The sequence below is a fragment of the Staurois parvus genome, unplaced genomic scaffold (genome assembly GCF_062004578.1).
Source record: "Staurois parvus isolate SC_StPar_1 unplaced genomic scaffold, SC_StPar_1.0 ptg000014l, whole genome shotgun sequence".
Classification (NCBI taxonomy): domain Eukaryota; kingdom Metazoa; phylum Chordata; class Amphibia; order Anura; family Ranidae; genus Staurois; species Staurois parvus.
In genome coordinates this window covers 13,683,022-13,703,764 of record NW_028317810.1, presented here as the reverse complement: position 1 = coordinate 13,703,764, position 20,743 = coordinate 13,683,022, and the positions used below count along the sequence as shown (strand labels likewise).

Sequence of the window (20,743 nt, the reverse complement as noted above, 5' to 3'; positions counted from 1 at the left end):
CTTCTTTCCAGTAGTTGAAATGTCCAAAAGACAGAATCCTGTGTGTTCTCTGTTGTAGGCAACGCTTTTGTGTGACCTGATTCTCCTTTACCTGGACAGTAAAGCCAGTTTCTACTGGGAGTGTAAATATGAAGAGGTATGTAGAAAACAGCATAGAAAAATATACATAGTAGTTAAAAGCCAGCTGATAAAAAAAACAATTGGGATTCCCCCATCCACACATCCACCCATCCATACAAACCTCTGATTAGCACAGCCCTTGGCCAACAGCTACAGGTAAACATCCAGTCCTAAATAAAGATGGCAACCACCCCAATTTATATCAATGTTTGTGAATAGTGCCGCACAGTACTAATCAGATATTGCTAAATACTTTCATTATGTGCAAAAAAACCCCAAACTACTAAACCTCTTGTAAAAAGTGTTTGGAAACAAAAAATATCCACATGTACCTATTCAAATACATGTGGATATTTTTTTTTCCAAACACTATTTACAAGAAGTTTAGTTTTGTTTTTTTTTAGCATATTATGAAAGTATTTAGCAATATCTGAATAATATTGTGCAGCATTATTTATACATATTGAGGTATTTTTACTTGTTGGAACACATGAGTGTATGCAGTAGTATATAGCCTTTCAATATAATTGGTAGGTGTATGTGATTGTGCTTGGGTAAGCTGGGTAGATTTTGTGGCACCCCAATATATAGCTAACTTTTAGAGTAAGGTCCATCTGGAAGGGCTTTGCACAGACCAAACAAAACAAAGTATATATCCCAGCAGACTTACAAAAATAAAAATAAAAAAAACACTAGCAATTCAAGTTCTCTGTATAATATAGTGTGATCTATACATGGATCGAAATTTGGCTAGTTCAGCAGGAAAACAAAAATACTCATAGATTGTAAGGGGCAGGGCCCTCCTAACCCTCTTGTATTGAACTATATTGTTGCTGTATTGTCTCCCTTTATTTTGTAAAGAGCTGAGCAAACTGTTGGCACTATATAAATCCTGTATTATAATAATAATAATTATAATACTCATGCATGGCCAGACTAAGAGTCTCCATGTTGGGAGTACATACAGGAATGGGTAAAGTAATGGTAGGTATGCCTAGAGGGAGCACATTCCTTTTTAAAGGTGCAGGATCACCCCAGTAGCCTAGTACAGGTGAAACTTGAAAAATTAGAATATCGTGCAATAGTTAATTTATTTCAGTAATGCAACTTAAAAGGTGAATCTAATATATGAGATAGACTCATTACATGCAAAGCAAGATAGTTTAAGTCGTGATTTGTCATAATTGTGATGATTATGGCTTACAGCTCATGAAAACCCCAAACCCACAATCTCAGAAAATTAGAATATTACATGCAATCAATAAAACAAGGATTGTACATAGAACAATATCGAGGCTCTGAAAAGTATAAGCATGCATATGTACTCAGTACTTGGTTTGGGCCCCTTTTGCAGCAATTACTGCCTCAATGCGGCGTGGCATGGAAGCTATCAGCCTGTGGCACTGCTGAGGTGTTATGGAAGACCAGGATGCTTCAATAGCGGCCTTCAGCTCTTCTGCATTGTTCGGTCTCATGTCTCTCATCTTTCTCTTGGCAATGCCCCATAGATTCTCTATGGGGTTCAGGTCAGGAGAGATTGCTGGCCAATCAAGCACAGTAATCCCACGGTCAATGAAACAGGTTTTGGTGCTTTTGGCAGTGTGGGCAGGTGCCAAGTCCTGCTGGAAAATGAAGTCAGCATCCCCATAAAGCTCGTCTGCGGAAGGAAGCATGAAGTGCTTCAAAATCTCCTGGTAGACAGCTGCGTTGACCCTGGACTTAATAAAGCACAGTGGACCAACACCAGCAGATGACAAGGCTCCCCAAATCAACACAGACTGTGGAAACTTCACACTGGACCTCAAGCATCTTGCAGTGTGTGCCTCTCCATTCTTCCTCCATACTCTGGGTCCTTGGTTTCCAAATGAGATGCAAAAGTTGCTCAGAAAAGAGGACTTTGGACCATTGAGCAACAGACCAGGTCTGTTTTTCTTTAGCCCAGGTAGGATGCTTCTGACTTTTGTTGTTCAGGAGCGGCTTGACAAGAGGAATATGACATTTGAAGCCCATGTCCAGGATCCGTCTGTGTGTGGTGGCTCTTGATGCACTGACTCCAGCCTCAGTCCACTCCTTGTGAAAGTCCCCAACACATTTTCTGAGATTGTGGATTTGGGGTTTTCATGAGCTGTAAGCCATAATCATCACAATTATGACAAATCACAGCTTGAACTATCTTGCTTTGCATGTAATGAATCTAACTCATATATTAGTTTCACCTTTTAAGTTGCATTACTGAAATAAATGAACTTTTGCACGATATTCTAATTTTTCAAGTTTCACCTGTAGATCACAATGGCAGCTGAAGGTGTCCAATTTGTCCCTGACCCAATTCCAGCAAGCTAAAGAAAAAGGTGTACATGGAAAAGTATGTATTTCCCCACACACACCAGCTACTATAGCTATCAATCAATCAATCAATCAATCAATAAATAAATATAATATAAGACCTTACAATTTGTTAAAACTGTTACAACAGTTTTAGCTGCACAACACCTGCAGATATATGTAGAATTCTTGTCTGGAGTCTTGTCAAGATCCCTTTTTATGGTGCAGGCCTAACTCTAGTCTATGCACCATATTGGAGCATATATAGCAATCTATGCATTAAAACAGAACGAAAGTCCACAATACTTACCTCCTCTCCCAACTGTCCTAAGTCTGCAAGGTCCCTTGGCTTGACTTCTTCTCCCCAATGGCTTTCAGGTGATGGTCTTTGGCCGTCTTTGAAGCCTAATGGAGCACAATGGAAGCTGAAGGCACCCAATGTGTCTCTGCACCAATTCCAGAAAGCTAAACACAAATGGGAATCCATATTATAACTAGCTTTTATAGCCCGTATCACATAGAAGGGCTTTGCATCCAGTCCCAGGCTTTCCTTCATAAAGTATATGTGAACCCTCACCTCAACAAGCTATTCAGTTTAAGAGAAATTAAAGACAAAACATTTGTGTATACATATAAAACAAATCATGAATACCTTTTTTACCCCCTTTTTTCTAAGTGATTACATACCCTCTGTTCTCAACCCATAATTTGCTCAGAGAACTAGGGGAGGAGAAACAGCAGCACACTTCCCAGTGAATAGCTATGCAGGGGCGGGGAGAGGAGTTGCAACACAAGTCTAATCCGGAGGAAAGCAAGCTGAGATCTCAGCACATTAGAAAACTGACCATACTTTTCTCTTCTGCCTAGTGTGGTCAGTTTTTAATAGGATAGCAGGGGAACTGGCAGGAACACCAGGTATTTCACACAAAGCAATATAAAGAGAACAGGATACTTTTTCATAGAAGTACATCATACAGTAGGCACATATCAGGAATATGAAATGTTGGGGTAACATATTCTTTAAGTAATATGACGTGTCACTCTTCCCTGTATCTGCAGTGGGTGCTGCTGGCTGATAAATCTCACTGCTGATAATGTTCACTTCTAAAAGCTGTCCAAGATCATTTCATAATTATATTTTGTGACAAACACTGTATTAATGCTGAAACTTTTTTTTTCATACAGGCTAAACCACCAAAAGGCCAACAAGCGGAACAATCTACGATCAACAATGATGAAACATCCACTAACAATGACTGAATCAGAACGGATGTTTTCTAAGGCCTTAGCAATCAGTTGAAACATCCAAGCCAAAAATTTGCTCTATGCAAAGTTGAAATGTTTTTCCTTAACATTCTCACATATCTTCTTGTCCAGAAAAATGTACTTTGGATTTACGTTAATAAGATAATAAAAGCACACTTGTTTTTATTTTAAAAAATTCTTTTTTTTTTAATGATGAAAATGTAATTCTGTTCAAAAGTGTTTTCTGGAGTGTTTTCTTGAGATTTGGGATATTCTGCATTCCCATGCATCTCACTGAAAGTATAGTATTATCACCCTCTGCTGTGCAGAAGACAGGGGTACTCTAAGTATATTTACTAACTTTTTCCACCACTTGTATGATGTATTCTGGCATTTCTTTATGGAGGGAATATGGTGTAATAAGTCACTTTTATAATGCAATGCTTGCTTTAACCTACAACATGTTTTAGGATTGTAGCAAATGTTTTTTAGGAATGTGTGCACAGCACAGGGGCAATTTGATACTGAAAGTGGTGCTAAAGGCAAATTAAAAAATTACATATTTGATGCAGACCGTCACTAACATTATCAAAACAGTATTTGTTTTTCGAAGTCTTCAATGCAACCTAGTTTTTTTACCTGTTGATTCCCTGTTTGAACTTCCTTTTACAGACCAAGTTGGAGGGGTGCTTATGATGGTCCGTATTTATTTATTTATGTAAAACCTTTGTCCTTAAAGGAAAAAAACAATTTCTGTAACTGCTTATAAAGTGTTACCTGTAGTTTGGCATTCATTTGTTAGTCACTTTGTAAAGTCTAATAATACACTCTTCAGACAGTACTGCTGTCCAAGTGTCTCCTTTGCTTCTTTAGGGAAAAAAATTATATTTATAAACAGAAAACCAATGCAACCACTAAATCTAAAAGGTTGAAGTTGCAATATATTAAATATATAACATTTTTGGTTTTGGGTTTAGAAACTCTTTAACCACATCCTTACTGCGCTATAGCCGGATGATGACTACAGTGTGGTTGTCCAGTTCTGGGAGGGCGTCATATGATGTCCTTCCATAACGCGCTCTCCTGCGCTCCCCTAGCGGCGTGCACCCAGTGATCTCCATGATCGCTCTGTCCTACAGACACAACGGATCACATAATGATGTAAAAGTCCAATCACAGCGGCCTTTTACCACGTGATCAGCTGTGTCCAATGACACAGCAGATCACCGAGTAAATACAGTTGCCGGTTATCGGCAGCACTTTCCTCACGTTATCACAGTGCCCAGTAGTACCACCCACCAGTGCCCAGCAGTGCCACCCACCAGTGCCCATCTCTGCCCAGCAGTGCCACCCATCAGTGCCTAGCAGTACCCCCCCATCAGTGCTGCCCATCAGTGTCACCCATCAGTACCGCCCATCAGTGTCACCTATCAGTGCCCATCATTGCTGCATATCAGTGCGTCATTATCGGTGCCTCCTCATCAATGCCCAGCAGTGCCACCTCATCAGTGAAGCCTATCAGTGCCCATCAGTGCTGCCTATTCGTGCCACCTCATCAGTGCCCATCAGTGCTGCCTATCAGTGCAGCCTCATCAACGCACATCAGTGAAGGAGAAAAATTACCTGTTTGCTAAATTTTTATAGAAACAAAGAAAAACTTTTTTTTCAAATTTTTTGCACTTTTTTTCTTTTTAGTGCAAAAAATACCCCCCCCCCCCAGGTGGCGATTAAATACCACCAAAAGAAAGCTATATTTGTGTGAAAAAAAGGATAAAAATTTCATATGAGTACAGTGTTGCATGACTGCGCAATTGTCATCCAAAATGCGACACTGCTGAAAGCTGAAAATTGGCCTGGGCACGAAGTGGGTAAAAGTGCTCGATAAGCAAGAGGTTAAAGCAGAACTTCACTCTTTTAATCAACACTATTTTTATTCCTTATACTGCAAGCATTGGTAATTAAATAGGAAAGTATGTCATATTTACTTGTTTTAAACTTTTCTTTTACATGTCTTCAGTTACTTCCTGGTTTCCTAGGCAAATGATATCATACCCAGAAGTCTGCCGGATGGGAAGCTAAACATACCTTCCTGTCTGCATGCCTGAACTAAGTGCAGATGGATTTCAGGAAGTAAATGCTACATGAATCATCTGCCCTTACTCAAGATGGCCACGACCAGAAATGCTAGCAGGTGTTTTTCAAAGTTATGTCTCAGCAAAATAAACCATGGAGACATGGATGGAGGTAATTTTCTTTAAATATAAAAAATTATAGTGTTTTCGGTTTGTGGTGCTTAAATGCAGTGTTGTCACGCTTTAAGCTGACCATACACTGGTATATTTATTTTGTTCAGTGTTTTTTTTCATATATGGCCAATGTTATTTGACTTTGAACTGTTACATTTTTTTTCTTGGGTCCCAGTATGTTAACATTTTCCTCATTTGGGTCTTCAGATTAAAAAGCCAAATGAGCCCTGCTGAAATTCTGAATATACTCATTAGCATGCAGCTTCTTTCAAAGTTTTTACCTCTGGTGGTTCAATGCATTGCACCTGTTTAACACATTCCCGTCTGGCCTACAGCAGATTGACGGCAAGGCGGGACACTCGCCGTTGTGACTGGGTGTCATATGATGTCCTGTCAAAATGAGCCACTCACACAGCAGCGCGATCTGTCACCGGCTGTGTCCACAGGACAAAGCCGATGACATATCAATACACCGGCCCATTGCCAGTGTCATGTGACCGCTGTGACCAATCACAGCAGATCACATGTCAATTGTATACAATGGATGGTTTCCTGTCATGCCATCCATTATATACAATTATGTTGTTAGCTGTGACTGGTCAAGGCAGTCACATGATACAGACAGGGCCAATCACAGCCCATCTGTATCATGTGATCAGCTTTGCCCAATCACAGCTAATCACAACAAAAGAATCAGAAAGAAAAGAATCAGTTTCATTCAGTAACAATGATTGCAAATATCAATGAAATACATTGGTATTAGCAATCATAATGTGTTAAAAAATAATAATCCTGATCACTTGCCCAGAGTAGTTTAATGTTACTATGGTAACATTGTATTGCTTTGGTCACAGTGTGCTGAAAAATAAAATAGTAAAAAAAAGAAAACATTTAATAAAAATTTTTAAAAAATGGAAACATTTGAAAAAAAAAATACAAATTCAATTATTATTATTATTTTCACCAAAGAAATGTAGCAGAATACATTTTGACCTAAATTTATGAAAAAATGTCATTTATTTGCAAAATTTTATAACAGAAACGAAGAAAAGTGCGTTTTTTTTTCAAGTTTCAGGTGTTTTTTTTTTATTTAGCAAAAAATGAAAAACACAGTGGTGAGTGAATACCACCAAAAGAAAGCTCTATTTGTGTGAAAAAAATGATAAAAATGTCATATAGGTACAGTGTTGCATAACCGTGAAATTGTCATTCAAATTGCGACAGCGCTGAAAGCTGAAAATTGGCCTGGGCAGGAAGGGGGTATAAGTGCCTGGTATTGAAGTGGTTAAAGCATGACCCCCCAACTTATTCACTGTTTGAAATGAAGTGAAGTCTCAGAAAGCAGTAACCCTTTAGCTGCAAAAGTAAAAAAAAAGAAAAAAAAAAACAAGCCACCGTGAAACTGATTAGGTATGCGCAATCTGCCTATCTAAAAAAAGACTAATTGTTCAGTGCTAGGCAGCCAATATGAATTTATCCTGAGGAAGCAAGAACAGTGCAGAATGTGTTCTGACTGTCATCTACAATTAAAGAGATAGACCTTTTATGGTCTCCTGTCCCACTGACCATTCCCCTCATCTCGGCTGTTTTCCAGAACTACAGCCTCCTGCGGAATATTTCCATCTGTCACTTCCAAAAGTCTGGTCCCCTGTGTGCGGTCCACCACTGTGTGTAGTGGTTCCATATACCAGCCCCTACACAACTACTGTGTCCTATAGTACTGTAAGGGCTGGATATGAAAAGGTAAATACTCTAGAGGATTTACTCAAAGATCATAGTAATGGACATCAGGAGAAGCAAGTTAAAAAGTCTTCTTTTGCAGGTTGTGTTTTTTAAAATTTTTTAGATGCTGTGTACAGAAAAGGCATCAGAGGGCAGAGGACTAGTGACCATTATTGCCTGTGGTCTTCCTGAAGCTGATCCTTTCCCATTACTGATATACTGTGCTTTGCCCTTTACTCTCAGTTTGGAGGTGGCCATCTTGGTAGAGGCAAGGTTTTGCTTTTCCTTGTCAGAGTGTCCAGCTAAAAAGTGAGCAGCACAGTTGGGACATCATCAAATCTCCGGAGGCTAGCAGTCAGAGGCAGCAGGGCCTAAGATCTCACATTGCAGATATACAGCTAGGAAGCTGTCAGCACAGTGGTGCCTAGGCACCCTCACCTATCTGGAATTCTAGACAAAAAAGTAGCTGTCAGGGTACTAGTTAGGCTCCATTAACACCTGTAGATTTTTCCATAAAAAGGCAAATCTCCGCTTTCTGAGCTACGTTCCACTTAGGATTAACCACTTGCCCTCCTGAGGATTTACACCCCTTCCTGACCAGGCCATTTTTGATTTACAGCGCTGCATTACTTTAACTGACAATTGCATGGTCATACAACACTGCACCCAAATTAAACTTCCGTCCTTTTTTTCCCCACGAATAGAGCTTTCTTTTGATGGTATTTAATCGCCTGTGCGGTTAAAGACTGACAATTTTGAGAAAAAAAAAAACAATATTTTTTTACATTTTGCTATTAAAGATGTCCAGTAAAAAAACGTAAAAAAAAATCTAATTTTGTCATAAATTTAGGCCAAAATGTATTCTGCTACATGTCTTTGCTGAAAAAAAATTCCAATATGTGTAAATTAACCGATTTACATGAAAATTATAGCGTTTACAAATGGCGGCATATATACTGGGAGTTTTTTTTTAATTTTTACTAGTAATGGCAGCAATCATCTACTTAGAGTGGGACTGCGGCAGGCATTCTGACACTGGGGGGGAACTGACTTGGTGTCACTGACATCCTCAGTGACACCAATACAGTGATCAGTGCTAATAAAAAGCACTGATGCTGTACTAATGACACTGGGCAGGAAGGGGTAAACATCTAGGGAGATCAAAGGGTTAACTGTGTGTGGTTTTACTGTAAGCTGTGTGGGTGCGCTTCACTGTAAGCACACTGCTTTGCATGTCTCTGCTATGCAAAGCCATGCATAGCAGTGTGCAGGAGCTGACAGGGGAGAGAACTGTATTGTTTTTTTTATAGTTCTCTCCCGCCTCAATCACTGGGGGCCGGCGAGTAATCACCAGCAGAGACCCGGTGATTGACAGTCGAGGCCGTGAATAGCGGTGCAGGTAGGGAGCTCATTGCGCCCCCTACCCGGAAATGCAAAATCACGTATATATGCACGTGACTTTGCGTACCCTGCTTCCCTGTAGCAGTATATCTGCTATAGGGTGGTGGAAAAGCGGTTAATAAAAAAGAATGCTTATTTACTTCAGAATAGCAAATTTATTCACAGTCAGTTTTGGAAATGTATTAATTACAATTTAAATAATACTACGTTAAAAAGCATTAGTTCAGTCATTACTTGTTCTGTGCTATACGTTTTTCAGAGCTTTGATTTTCAGTGCACACTTCAGCTGTCATTGTCATTCTCAGTGTTGTAAGAAGCCTACATATGGAAGAATCACTCCTGACTTACAGTGCCTTGAAAAAGTATTCATACGCCTTGAAATTTTCCACATTTTGTCATGTTACAATCAAAAACGTAAATGTATTTTATTGGGATTGTATGTGATAGACCAACACAAAGTGGCACATAATTGTGAAGTGGAAGGAAAATGATAAATGGTTCTGAAAATATTGTACAAATAAATCTCTGGAAAGTATGCAGTGCATTTGTATTCAGCCCCCCCCCCCCCCCCCGAGTCAATACTTTGTAGAACCACATTTTGCTGCAATTACAGCTGCAAGTCTTTTTGGGGATGTCTCTACAAGCTTTGCACATCTAGAGAGTGATATGTTTGCCCATTCTTCTTTGCAAAATAGCTCAAGCTCTGTCAGATTGGACGGAGAGTGTCTGTGAACAGCAATTTTCAAGTCTTGCCACAGATTCTCCATTGGATTTAGGTCTGGGCTCTGACTGAGCCATTCTAACACATGGATATGCTTTGATCTAAACCATTCCATTGTAGCTCTGGCTGTATGTTTAGGGTCGTTGTCCTGCTGGAAGGTGAACCTCCGCCCCAGTCGCAAGTCTTTTGCAGACTCTAACAGGTTTTCTTCTAAGATGGCCCAGTATTTGGCTCCATCCATCTTCCCATCAACTCTGACCAGCTTCCCTGTACCTGCTAAAGAAAAGCATCCCCACAATATTATGCTGCCACCACCATGTTTCACGGTGGGGATGGTGTGTTCAGGGTGATGTGCAGTGTTAGTTTTCTGCCACACATACCGTTTTGCTTTTAGGCTAAAAAGTTCAATTTTGGTTTCATCTGACCTGACCATCTTCTTCCACGTTTGTTGTGTTTCTCACATGGCTTCTCACAAATTGCAAACAGGACTTCTTATGGCTTTCTTTCAACAATAGCTTTCTTGCCACTCTTCCATAAAGGCCAGATTTGTGGAGGGCACGACTAACAGTTGTCCTGTGGACAGATTCTCCCACCTGAGCTGTAGATCTCTGTAGCTCCTCCAGAGTTACCATGGGCCTCTTGGCTACTTCTCTGATTAATGCTCACCTTCCGGCCTGTCAGTTTAGGTGGACGGCCATGTCTTGGTAGGTTTGCAGTTGTGCCATACTCTTTCCATTTTCAGGTGATGGAACTGTGCTCTGTGAGATGTTCAAAGGTTTTGATTATTTTCTATAACCTAACCTGGCTTTAAATGTCTCCAAACTTGATCCCTGACCTTTCTGGTGCGTTCCTTGGCTTTCATGATGCTGTTTGTCCACAAATGTTCTCTAACAAACCTCTGAGGGCTTCACAGCTGTATTTATAATGAGATTAAATTACACACAGGTGGGCTCTATTTACTAATTAGGTGACTTCTGAAGGCAATTGGTGCCACTAGATTTTAGTTAGGGGTATCAGAGTAAAGGGGGCTGAATACAAATGCACGCCACGCTTTTCAGATATTTATTTGTAAAAAATATTGAAAACCATTTATCATTTTTCTTTCCACTTAACACTTATGTGCCACTTTGTGTTGGTCTATCACATAAACTCCCAATAAAATATATTTACATTTTTGGTCATAACATGACAAAATGTGGAAAATTTCAAGGCGTATAAATTCTTTTTCAAGGCACTGTATAAAGAAAGGTTCAATATCAGACACAAAGCCCAGTGCTGATGTGAAAAGCCGCCATAGCATACAGGAGTCCAGTTCACACTTTGTCAGCACTAAAAAGTTGAATTGTGATTGCAATGGCTTAATGATCTTTGCACATTGCATATTGATCATTAAATGGGGCCTATATGTGTTTTGATCAGATAAAGGCATCATTATGACTGACTGGAACCAATGTCCTTTCCAGGACAGCTAACAATTTCACTACAAAACCAATTAACTAATTATCGTTCATGGTTGTAGACCAAGTTAGTACATAAAAGGAAATTAATGAATGGTTTTGTAAGTAACACAGCTTCTTCTTTGTTAGTTTGTTCATAAATCTGTATTTTGCAGCTTCAGGGCTCTGCAAACTACAATTATATTATTGAATCAAGCCCTCTATTAATACTGTTTAAACTATTACAGTGCTGATCCGAGGCATATCTGTGTTGTTTATCAAGGTTATTTGGAACATACTGAAGGAAATCTAAAAAATTCTAGAAAGTGAAGCCAGTTTCCCTTAAAACTGACAACAACAGGTAATTCTAGTGGTCTTCATTGCTTCTTACTTTGAGCTAAGACGCAGGATGATCTTCTCCCTGTCTGCAGGCTTGTAGTCAGCAATGCCTAAGAAAGAGAAGAAAAAAATGTCAGTAAAAAATTCACACAATCAGTATGTTCACCTTTCTGAATATGTTACACCCATATTTAGGATGTATGTTCAGCATGCACCTTCTCTCCCCAAAATCCCCCCACTTCCCGTGACAGCAGGCTGGGAAACTTCTTGAAAAAGAATACCTTATGGCGCTGCTCTAAGCTATGGATGGAAGTAAAAGGGTCACCCCACCGGCAAGTGAGAAGAGGGGAGCATGAGTCCGAGCGATTCTAGTGTCAGGCAATACACGTGAAGGGATGGATGCTACTCAACCGAATCCCAGGAGTCCAATATTGAGGAATGGCCTCAGTTCTTGACATGGCCCTGATGCGTTTCGCCCACACCCACCGGGGGCTTACTCACAGAGGTGAGCAGGGCAAAATGCATCAGAGGGCATGGCCAGAACAGCGACTGAGGCCATTCCTCAATACTGGACTCCTGGGGTCGATTGAACAGCATCCATCCCTTCATTTATACTGGGGACCTTCTCCCCACACCCTCTGTCACAATTTGAAAACAGCAGGCCGTGTCATTCATTAACAGTTTCCTGTGAATGATTAGATTACAAGTACCATCGGCCATTACAACAGACAGGTTTCAGTTCTCAATGAACTACAAGGGTGATGGTGAGTGCTCTCATAGTTCATTGATCTTCTTGCTCTCAATATGGGAAGTACGGGCAGACAGCTATCCTGAAAGTCTACAGAGCCCAATATTGCACTGATCTGCTGATCCCGGGTCCAATGTTCTATAGGCTCCTTATAAAAAAAGTTATTAATTCACTTTTTTTACCTGCATTTGTTGTGTTTCCAAAAAGGTGAACTTATCCTTTAAAGTGGTTCTAAAGCCTGGGCACATCCCGTTATTTGTATCACCTTTCACCCCCCTGTATACTTATCTTAACCCGATCTCAGGGGTGTCCCTAGGGTTGGTATCATCCGGTGCGGTAACACTTGGTGTCACCCCTCCGATGATCCCCATAGGATGGATTGGATCTGCAGATTGAGCATAATGGATCGGAGTCCGATCCATTATGCTTCCCAATCCACAGATCCGATCCATCTTGCGGGGCTCATTGGCTTGAAACCTATACAAGGTAAAGCGCTGTGCAAACTGTTGGCGCTATATATATCCTGTATAATAATAACTGATCTTTCAACACCGGTCTGGTCTGCACATGCTCAAGAAGTGATGTCAGATGGAGGAGGTTCCTGCTATCGTGGCTGCATTTCCTGGTTACAGACAAGTCCCGGATCTTGCACAGCCTTACCTAGATCAGTTAACCCCATATAGGTTGCAAGTCGACGATCCCTGCAAGATGGATCGGATCTGCGGATTGGGGAGCATAATGGATCAGACTCCGATACAATATGCTCAATCCGCAGATCCGATCCATCTTGCGGGATCGTCGGCTTTCTTTAAAACGTTCCTTTTCGTGGAGCTCATGGATAGGATCCGGTGTCACCCAGTGCGATGGGTGACACCCGGTGCGGCGCGCACCCCCCTAGGGACACCACTGCCTGATCTCATCCCAGAGCTATGCACATCTGTAGTGGCCCTTGCCTCTCTCTCTCTGTGCTCATAGAGGCAGCTGCAGGAGCCTCAGGTTCCTGCTTCTGTCAGTCAAATCCTGTGAGGTGAGAGGTGGGATGGGCCTGAGCCACGCTGTGTGTGTCAATTGACACACACAGCCCAGCTCGGGATCAAGTGCACAGGGATGCCCCCAAACCAAGTCGCCTTTAAGGCTAACGGTGGCAATACATTGAATTTGTCCAGTACAACAGGAGCAGGCTGAATTCCAATCAGTGTGTATCTGTGGCCGCTCAACAGAAGTATATCAAAACTAATCTTTATTGACTGGATGGTGGAGGCTTGATCCCTTGCTATATCAGGGTAGAGGGATAGGATTACCTCTCTTGAGTTTCTAGCAAAATCCCTGGTGCCACAAGTGTTTTCTCTATGCCTTAGTTATGCTCCCACAGCCATGATTCTAGTTATTTCAGTGGAGAGATCTCATTGTTGGACTCCTGGTTTAGTATCAAAAATTGAAGTCAGTCCCCTCTGTATACTTGTCAGGAATGGACTCAGCACTAGTGGTGGGACTCAACTGCCGTGTGGGCTGCAGTACCAGGGCTGAGCAGCGGGTGCTCTCAGCAGCCAGAAGCTCACTCCTGTAGTCAGCCAACACCTGGGCTGATTGCAGGAGGTGTATTTAAGGAATGACCAGGCCTGTGATCAGGGCCTTGGTGTATGTTTCCCATGAGCCCCTGTTCCTGGTATCCTGTGTTCCTGCTTCGTTGCTGACCCTGCTTTGATCCTGACCTCTGCTGACCGTCTCCTGTTGAACCCCTGGCTTGCCTGACCATCCTTCTGCCTGATCCTCGGTACCGCGCTGCCCGCTACCTGCTGAACCTGGCTTGTGACCCCGACCATTCTCTGCTTGCTCCTCCTGTACCATGCTGCCCGCACGATACCGGCCCGGCCTGTCTGACTACGCTTACTTCACCCGACGATCCATCCATCCCGCACGGATCACCTTTAGTAAGTCTGCCTGCCTCTTCCCATCAGACTCCGTTCCTGCACTCCCCTGCCAGTACTCTCTACCACAGCCGGACGCACTCAGGGGTCGCGACCTGGTTCCAGTCTGCACCAAGTCCATCCCCACCATCAGGGGCCCTGGTGAATAGCAGGCTGGGACTTAGACCCCGCACCCTGGGGAAATCCGTGCTGTGGGCTGCTAGAGACACTGCCAGGCGGCACCTGACAGTACCTTACGGCCTACCTGACCATTCCACCTCTCCAGCCTGACTACGCCTGTGTTTCTGAAGCCTGCTACTTCCCTGTGTCAGTCCACACATTTCTGGTCATACCCGGATCCCTAACAATACTCCACTATTATTATGTCCATACTGGTCTTCCCATTAAATGTTTAACCACAGCAATCATTTAGGGTCTATTTATACAAAATGTGTCCTTCAAATGTCCCAAACATTCACCCAGCCATCTTCTGACTGTGAGCTCCATCTAGTGGTTATAATGTGGTATTTATGTAATAGTTATCTTATTGAGGTATTCCAGGAAAAAAATACATTATGGGCACTAGACGGCGCTGACAATCATAGAAAATCAACATATTATTACTACAGGTACTTCTATAGTGCCGTCAGTTTACATATATATTGTACATTCACATCAGTCCCTAACCCTCAAGGGGTGTACAATCTAAGGTCCCTAGCTTACATTCATACATATACGTACTATGGACAATTTAGACAGGATCCAATTAACTTACCAGCATGTCTTTGGCGTGTGGGAGGATACCAGAGTACCTGGAGGAAACACATGCAGGCACAGGGAGAACATGCAAACTCCAGGCAGGTGGTGCCGTGGTTGTGATTTGAACCAATGACCCTAGTACTGCCAGGCAGAAGTGCTAACCATTTAGCCACTGTGCTGCCCTTACACATAAAGCAAAATATGATGAGACTTTGTGGTGGTTGGGTGACTGCTTGTGACATACGTCCAACAAATATTTTTATTAATAGACCCCTTGAGCTGAGGGATATCAAGAATAAGTCTGACTGTTTGCTATTCCATGTGAGCAAATTCGAAATTCAATCTTCTTAGAACTTCCTGTGTTCCACTCCACCAAAAATAAAAGGATAAAAAAAAGCCATGAGTTCCTCCTTCCTCCACAGATAACAGGTGAGCACACCAAGTACACTGGAAGGTATCCCATTCCTGGAGGGCTATGAGTGAGCAGGCACCATTCTATATACTCTTCTACACCAGGTGGGTGCTACTCCTATGAGTTCACTGGACCCCCTACCTTTCCACCAAGGTGTGCAATAGGCCTGATTGTCAGCTTGCAAACAAATCATATCCTTTCAGTATTTAGTATGTGCTTACAATGCAATGTACATGTGTGCACAGCTCACAGTGTACTTATAATAATAATAAAAAACAAAAAGAACAAAAAACAAGAGTGGTTTACTGTGGACTGTACACTCCAGCACCTGAACTTATGTTGGCTAAGCAATGGCATGCCCAAAATAAGAGTTGGATCTTCTCTACTGCTAGGATTCTCTTCAGCTTCCATACTTTAGTAACAATCCTATTTAATCAATTACAATGCAACTGTGATCATTAGTGCTGAACTACACAACTAAGACTCAGTATTAGCCATAAACAATAGAGAATCATCCAGCTGCCTTTCAGCAAACCCATTGTGAGGAGTGCATTTCCGCAGGTAATGAAAAAAGGTTAAAAAAAAAACAAAAAGAAGGAGGACCTAGAATGGGATGGCATACAGTATCTAAGCAAATCCATTTTTTTTATGAATTGGTTAGTGTGGAGTTCTCATTATTCTAAAAGACGTTTACTAAAATAGGTGTTACGATGTGTACATGTGTGTTTACTTGTAAAATCTAATACTCTGTGTTTTTACGGTAAGAAGTCCAACAGGGGTACAAAAACTGCACAACACCTGTCCCGAAATCCCACATCATTATCACGGGTACCAATGGTGAGGAGAAGCCCGATCTCAGTAACAAGCTGGTACTTAAAGTGGAACTTCACTCTCTTAATCTCTCTCAATCAGCATTGACTATGTTGGTCTTAAACAGATAGGAAAGTATATTTATTTGTTTTAAACTATTTTTATACATTTCTATAGTTACTTTCTGGTTTCCATGCCTAGATAAATGATGTCAGACATCCCAGGAGTCTTCAGGAGGGGAGGCCGGGTTTTCTTATCTAAGCAAACCCTCCTGTCTGCATGCCTGAGTTAGAGGCAAATGGATTTGAGGAAGTAAATTATATACACCATCTGCCCTTACCCAAGATGGCCACGGCCAGAAATGCTAGGGTGTTTTTCAAAGTGATTTCTTGGCAAAATACAACATGGACACATGGATGGATAGGGGAGTTTGCTTTGAATATTAAAAATTAATTACACAGCATTTTTGCTTTGTGGTGTTCAGATGCAGTGCAGTTCCATTTTAAAGGGGCCACTTTCCTTTAGAACCCCTTGACACAAAGGGGGAGGGCTGTACTACTTTTGATAAATAACTCAACCGACCGTGAATTAACCACGTCTATGTCAAGATTCTAACTTTTTTATTTACTCATGTTCAATTGCTGTTGATAATTGTAATTCAGATTTTTCTCCTAAACTTACCTTATGAAACACAGACTCCTTCCCCAAAACTTACCTTCTAACAAAGAAATATCAGAATCCTTAAGAAGCTGCCAATGGCCTACTACATTGTTGACGGCTGTCAGGTAAGGACCATACAGGGAACTTTTAGTTTCAAATCTAAATTGGACAAAGGAAAATAATAAAATATATGAAATAAACAATGCTGTATTTAAAAAATGGCAAGTTTACATTATGCACAATTTGACGTGAAGTTAGATAAGTAAAAGAGGAATAACAAATAGGTAAGTGGCTTTGTACTGACTACGGAAGGTGCTAGCATGCTGTGCTTGTACAAACACCGGTATGATACAAGATGTAAAAAGACATGGATCAGCAACCATACCAGTGTGGTCAGTTTACTCTCAGGAGGAGGGGCACAGGCAGGATCATCCAGGTATTATAGAACACTGGCAGCCTGAAATAAAATCATGTTACTGGCTCTTTAATGTATATTAATGTGCTCTTTAGATTTGCTTTGACTACGACTACTGAAGGTTTATGAAAATGAATCCTTCAGTGACACAAAGGCTTACTCCTGCCAGCACTACCTTTTAAGGCTAGAAGTAAAGCTTGCTTTGCATTGCCATGTTACTAGGTACTTCAGTTTGTTAATCCAGAAAGCCAAATACTGACAAATTGTGTGGTTGCAGATTAATACCTGAAGCATGGTAATATGGTCAAGACCTACCTTTTAAGGCTAGAAGTAAAGCTTGCTTTGCATTGCCATGTTACTAGGTACTTCAGTTTGTTAATCCAGAAAGCCAAATACCGACAAATTGTGTGGTTGCAGATTAATACCTGAAGCATGGTAATATGGTCAAGAGACTCTGTTGTTCTTCATCCAAACATTAGAATGGAGATGATGTGTGAACTAGCTATATTTACCATGAAATGATTGTTGGTGCCAGCCATGGTTTTTACAGCTTCGCTAATCTCTTGGGTTTCCTCCTGAGTTTTCAAATAATGGTGCAAAAATACATCCAAAATGTTTCACTTAACAGCAGTTCTATGGGTGAAGATAGCCATAAATGGATAGAAAACTGGCTAAAAGATCGTATTCAGAGAGTAGTGGTTATTGATTCATACTCTGAATGGTCTAGGATTGTCAGTGGTGTACCCCAAGGTTCAGTGTTGGGACCCTTACTTTTTAATATATTTATAAACAATATAGGGTCTGGGATTAAAAATCCCATTTCAGTCATTGCAGATGACACCAAGCTGTGCAGTGGAATAACGTCCTTACAGGATGTCTTCAACTTACAAGCCAACCTCAATGCACTGTTTAAATGGGCAACTATGCGGAAAATGAGGTTTAATATTGATAAATGTAAGGTTCTGCACTTGGGGGCTAAGAATATGCATGCATTATACATACTAGGGGGGGTACAACTGGGGGAATCAATGGTGGAGAAGGATCTGGGAGTTCTGGTAGATCACAAGCTTAATAATGACATGCAATGCCAAGCTGCGATTTCTAAAGCGAGCAAAATTCTCTCTTGTATTAAAAGAGGTATAGACTCCAGAGCGAGAGATATCATATTACCCCGGTACAAATCATTAGTAAGACCTCTTCTGGAATATGCAGTTCAGTTTTGGCCACCAATTCACAAAGAGAACATTGGGGAACTGGAGAAAGTACAGAGAAGGGGAACAAAACTGATACGAGAAATGGAGGAGCTCAGCTATGAGGAAAGATTAGAGGAACTGAATTTATTCTCTCTTGAGAAGAGGAGATTAAGGGGGAAATGATCAACATGTATAAATACATCAGTGGTTCATATAGTGAACTCGGTGTAGAGCTATTCACCCTGAGGTCATCACAGAGGACAAGGGGGCACTCTTTACTTCTGGAGGAAAAGAAATGTAATCTCCAAACACGGAAAGGTTTCTTCACAGTGAGAGCTGTGAAAATGTGGAATAGACTCCCTCAAGAGTTGGTTCTGTTAGCTCAGTGGATTGCTTTAAAAAAGGCCTGGATTGTTTCTTAGATACACAGAATATAACTGGATACTAACATTTATAGGTAAAGTTGATCCAGGGAATATCTGATTGCCTCTTGGGGGATCAGGAAGAAATTTTTTTACCCTGCAGGAGCAAATTGGATTATGCTTTGCTGGGTTTTTTTGCCTTCCTCTGGATCAACTGTGGGTATAGGATTATAACTTTTTTTTTTTAAATGGTTGAACTGCATGGCCTTTTGTCTTTTTTCAGCCAGACTAACTATGCAACCTTGTAAAAAGCTTACCCTCGAGTCTAAGCTAAAAATTGAAAACAAAGGAGAACAGCCTGCTTCATTTTTTTCCTGCTTCAGTTTTTTGTCTAGATGTCACAGTGGAGCATTGGTCCAGCCTACTCTCTTTTGTCAGTGATCTGCTGACCTGAGAACACCTGCTTCTGATGCAGAAGATCTATTCCCAAACATACCCACTACAGGGTTTCTCAGTGCCTTTCGCTTGCAGAGAACCTGTTGTAAATATTGTCTGTGATACAAAGTTTTACAAAGCCACCAATCAAACTGGTCTTAAAAGTTTAAATAGTACTGGTGATACCATAAGTAGAGTAAGGTAGTCACCCAGTACAGCCCTTATGGTAAAAACTTAAGCTGGATATTCATGGACCGAAAAATCAGCCAAAAACTGTCCGTTCGGTAGGAACCAGCTGACTTTCAGCCCGTGTGTACAGCATCTCGTCCAACAGAAGCCAATCTCTTGGCCAGCTTTTGTCAAATGGGCATGCTGGAAAAGCCAATGGCTGCCAGTGTTGATCAGTGTGTCCTGGAGGGCAGGGAAGGTAGGGGCGCAGTCCCCTGTTTCGAACAAAATAACTCTGTGTTTTTTTTTTCCTTTCTGTTCAGCCCACTAGGTTGAATAAAAAAAAAAAACAACATTAATGACCCTGCGAGGTTCTCTCTGTATTCTTGCTATGTACGGTGGTTATGATCTGAGATTATTGATCAAATTTTATGACAGTAGCAAAGTTGTAATATTTGCTGCATAGCATATGCTGCTCATTGATTACATTGTTGTATATAGTTGCTTTTTAAAAGGTCCACTATTGCAAAATGTATTTTTTTGGTCAACCATATGTAGTTAATACATGTAATCATATATTCAGTATATGCAATAATTTGTTTTAATTTACATGCCTTTTAGTACGCTTTTAATGAAATTTACATTCAAACCATACTGTCCAGTAAAAGTTACCAAGGTGTGGACAAACCTCTTTCTCCGAAGGATGTTTCAGCAGTTGCAGCAATTTACACCAAGTCAATAGAAGATGACCATAGTAAGCAATTATTGTTTTTCCCAACCTCCCTCGCAATAACTTTTACTTGAAAGGTTTGTATGCATGTAAAATTTAGAGCAAAATATAAATACATAAAAAATGTATCTGAATATATCAATACATGCATACACAAAGTTATCACAATATAATCATTTTTTTGAAATCATGGTCCTTTAAAAAAAGAAATATTAGAGGAGATTGTCCAGCCAAAAGTGTTCTTTAAAGAACCTAAATAACCTCACTTTGTACCACAATGATGAGCATAAGGGCATCTATGCATGCACAGCACATTGGACTTTGAAGACCGTGTACTATTGCGGCAGAAATCAACTCTTGTTTGCCAAGAACAAAAAAAATTGGTTTACAGTGTTTACAATATCAGATTACCAAACTGTACATACTGTCTGGTCTGACAAATCTCAATTTCTATTTCAACATACAGATGGTAGGGCCAGAACTTGGTATACGCTCCCAAAACATTGTGTGTAAAAAAAAATGCTACAGTCTTTAAAAATTTCAGGCACAAGAAAAAAAAAAGAAAAAAAAAACTAAATTCAAATGTATT

The 20,743-nt window shown here is 40.8% G+C and overlaps 2 protein-coding genes across 5 annotated transcripts in view; one reads left to right on the top strand and one right to left on the bottom strand.

Moving 5' to 3' along the window:
* The window catches only part of P2RX6 (purinergic receptor P2X 6), a 51,126-nt gene extending 46,595 nt beyond the window's left edge, over window positions 1-4,531 (top strand). For both annotated transcript variants that reach the window (XM_089677465.1, XM_089677456.1), the window contains 2 exons: window positions 59-136; window positions 3,631-4,531. In XM_089677465.1, the coding sequence (XP_089533591.1) occupies window positions 59-136; window positions 3,631-3,705 (153 nt within the window). In that variant the 3' untranslated portion in view covers window positions 3,706-4,531. The remainder of the gene's footprint in view (window positions 1-58; window positions 137-3,630) is intronic.
* Window positions 4,532-9,191: 4,660 nt separating this feature from the next.
* TCN2 (transcobalamin 2) overlaps window positions 9,192-20,743 on the bottom strand; it is a 42,255-nt gene continuing 30,703 nt past the window's right edge. For all 3 annotated transcript variants that reach the window (XM_089677426.1, XM_089677444.1, XM_089677435.1), the window contains exons 9-10: window positions 16,907-17,010; window positions 9,192-11,665 (exon numbers count right to left, since the gene is read on the bottom strand). In XM_089677426.1, the coding sequence (XP_089533552.1) occupies window positions 11,604-11,665; window positions 16,907-17,010 (166 nt within the window). In that variant the 3' untranslated portion in view covers window positions 9,192-11,603. The remainder of the gene's footprint in view (window positions 11,666-16,906; window positions 17,011-20,743) is intronic.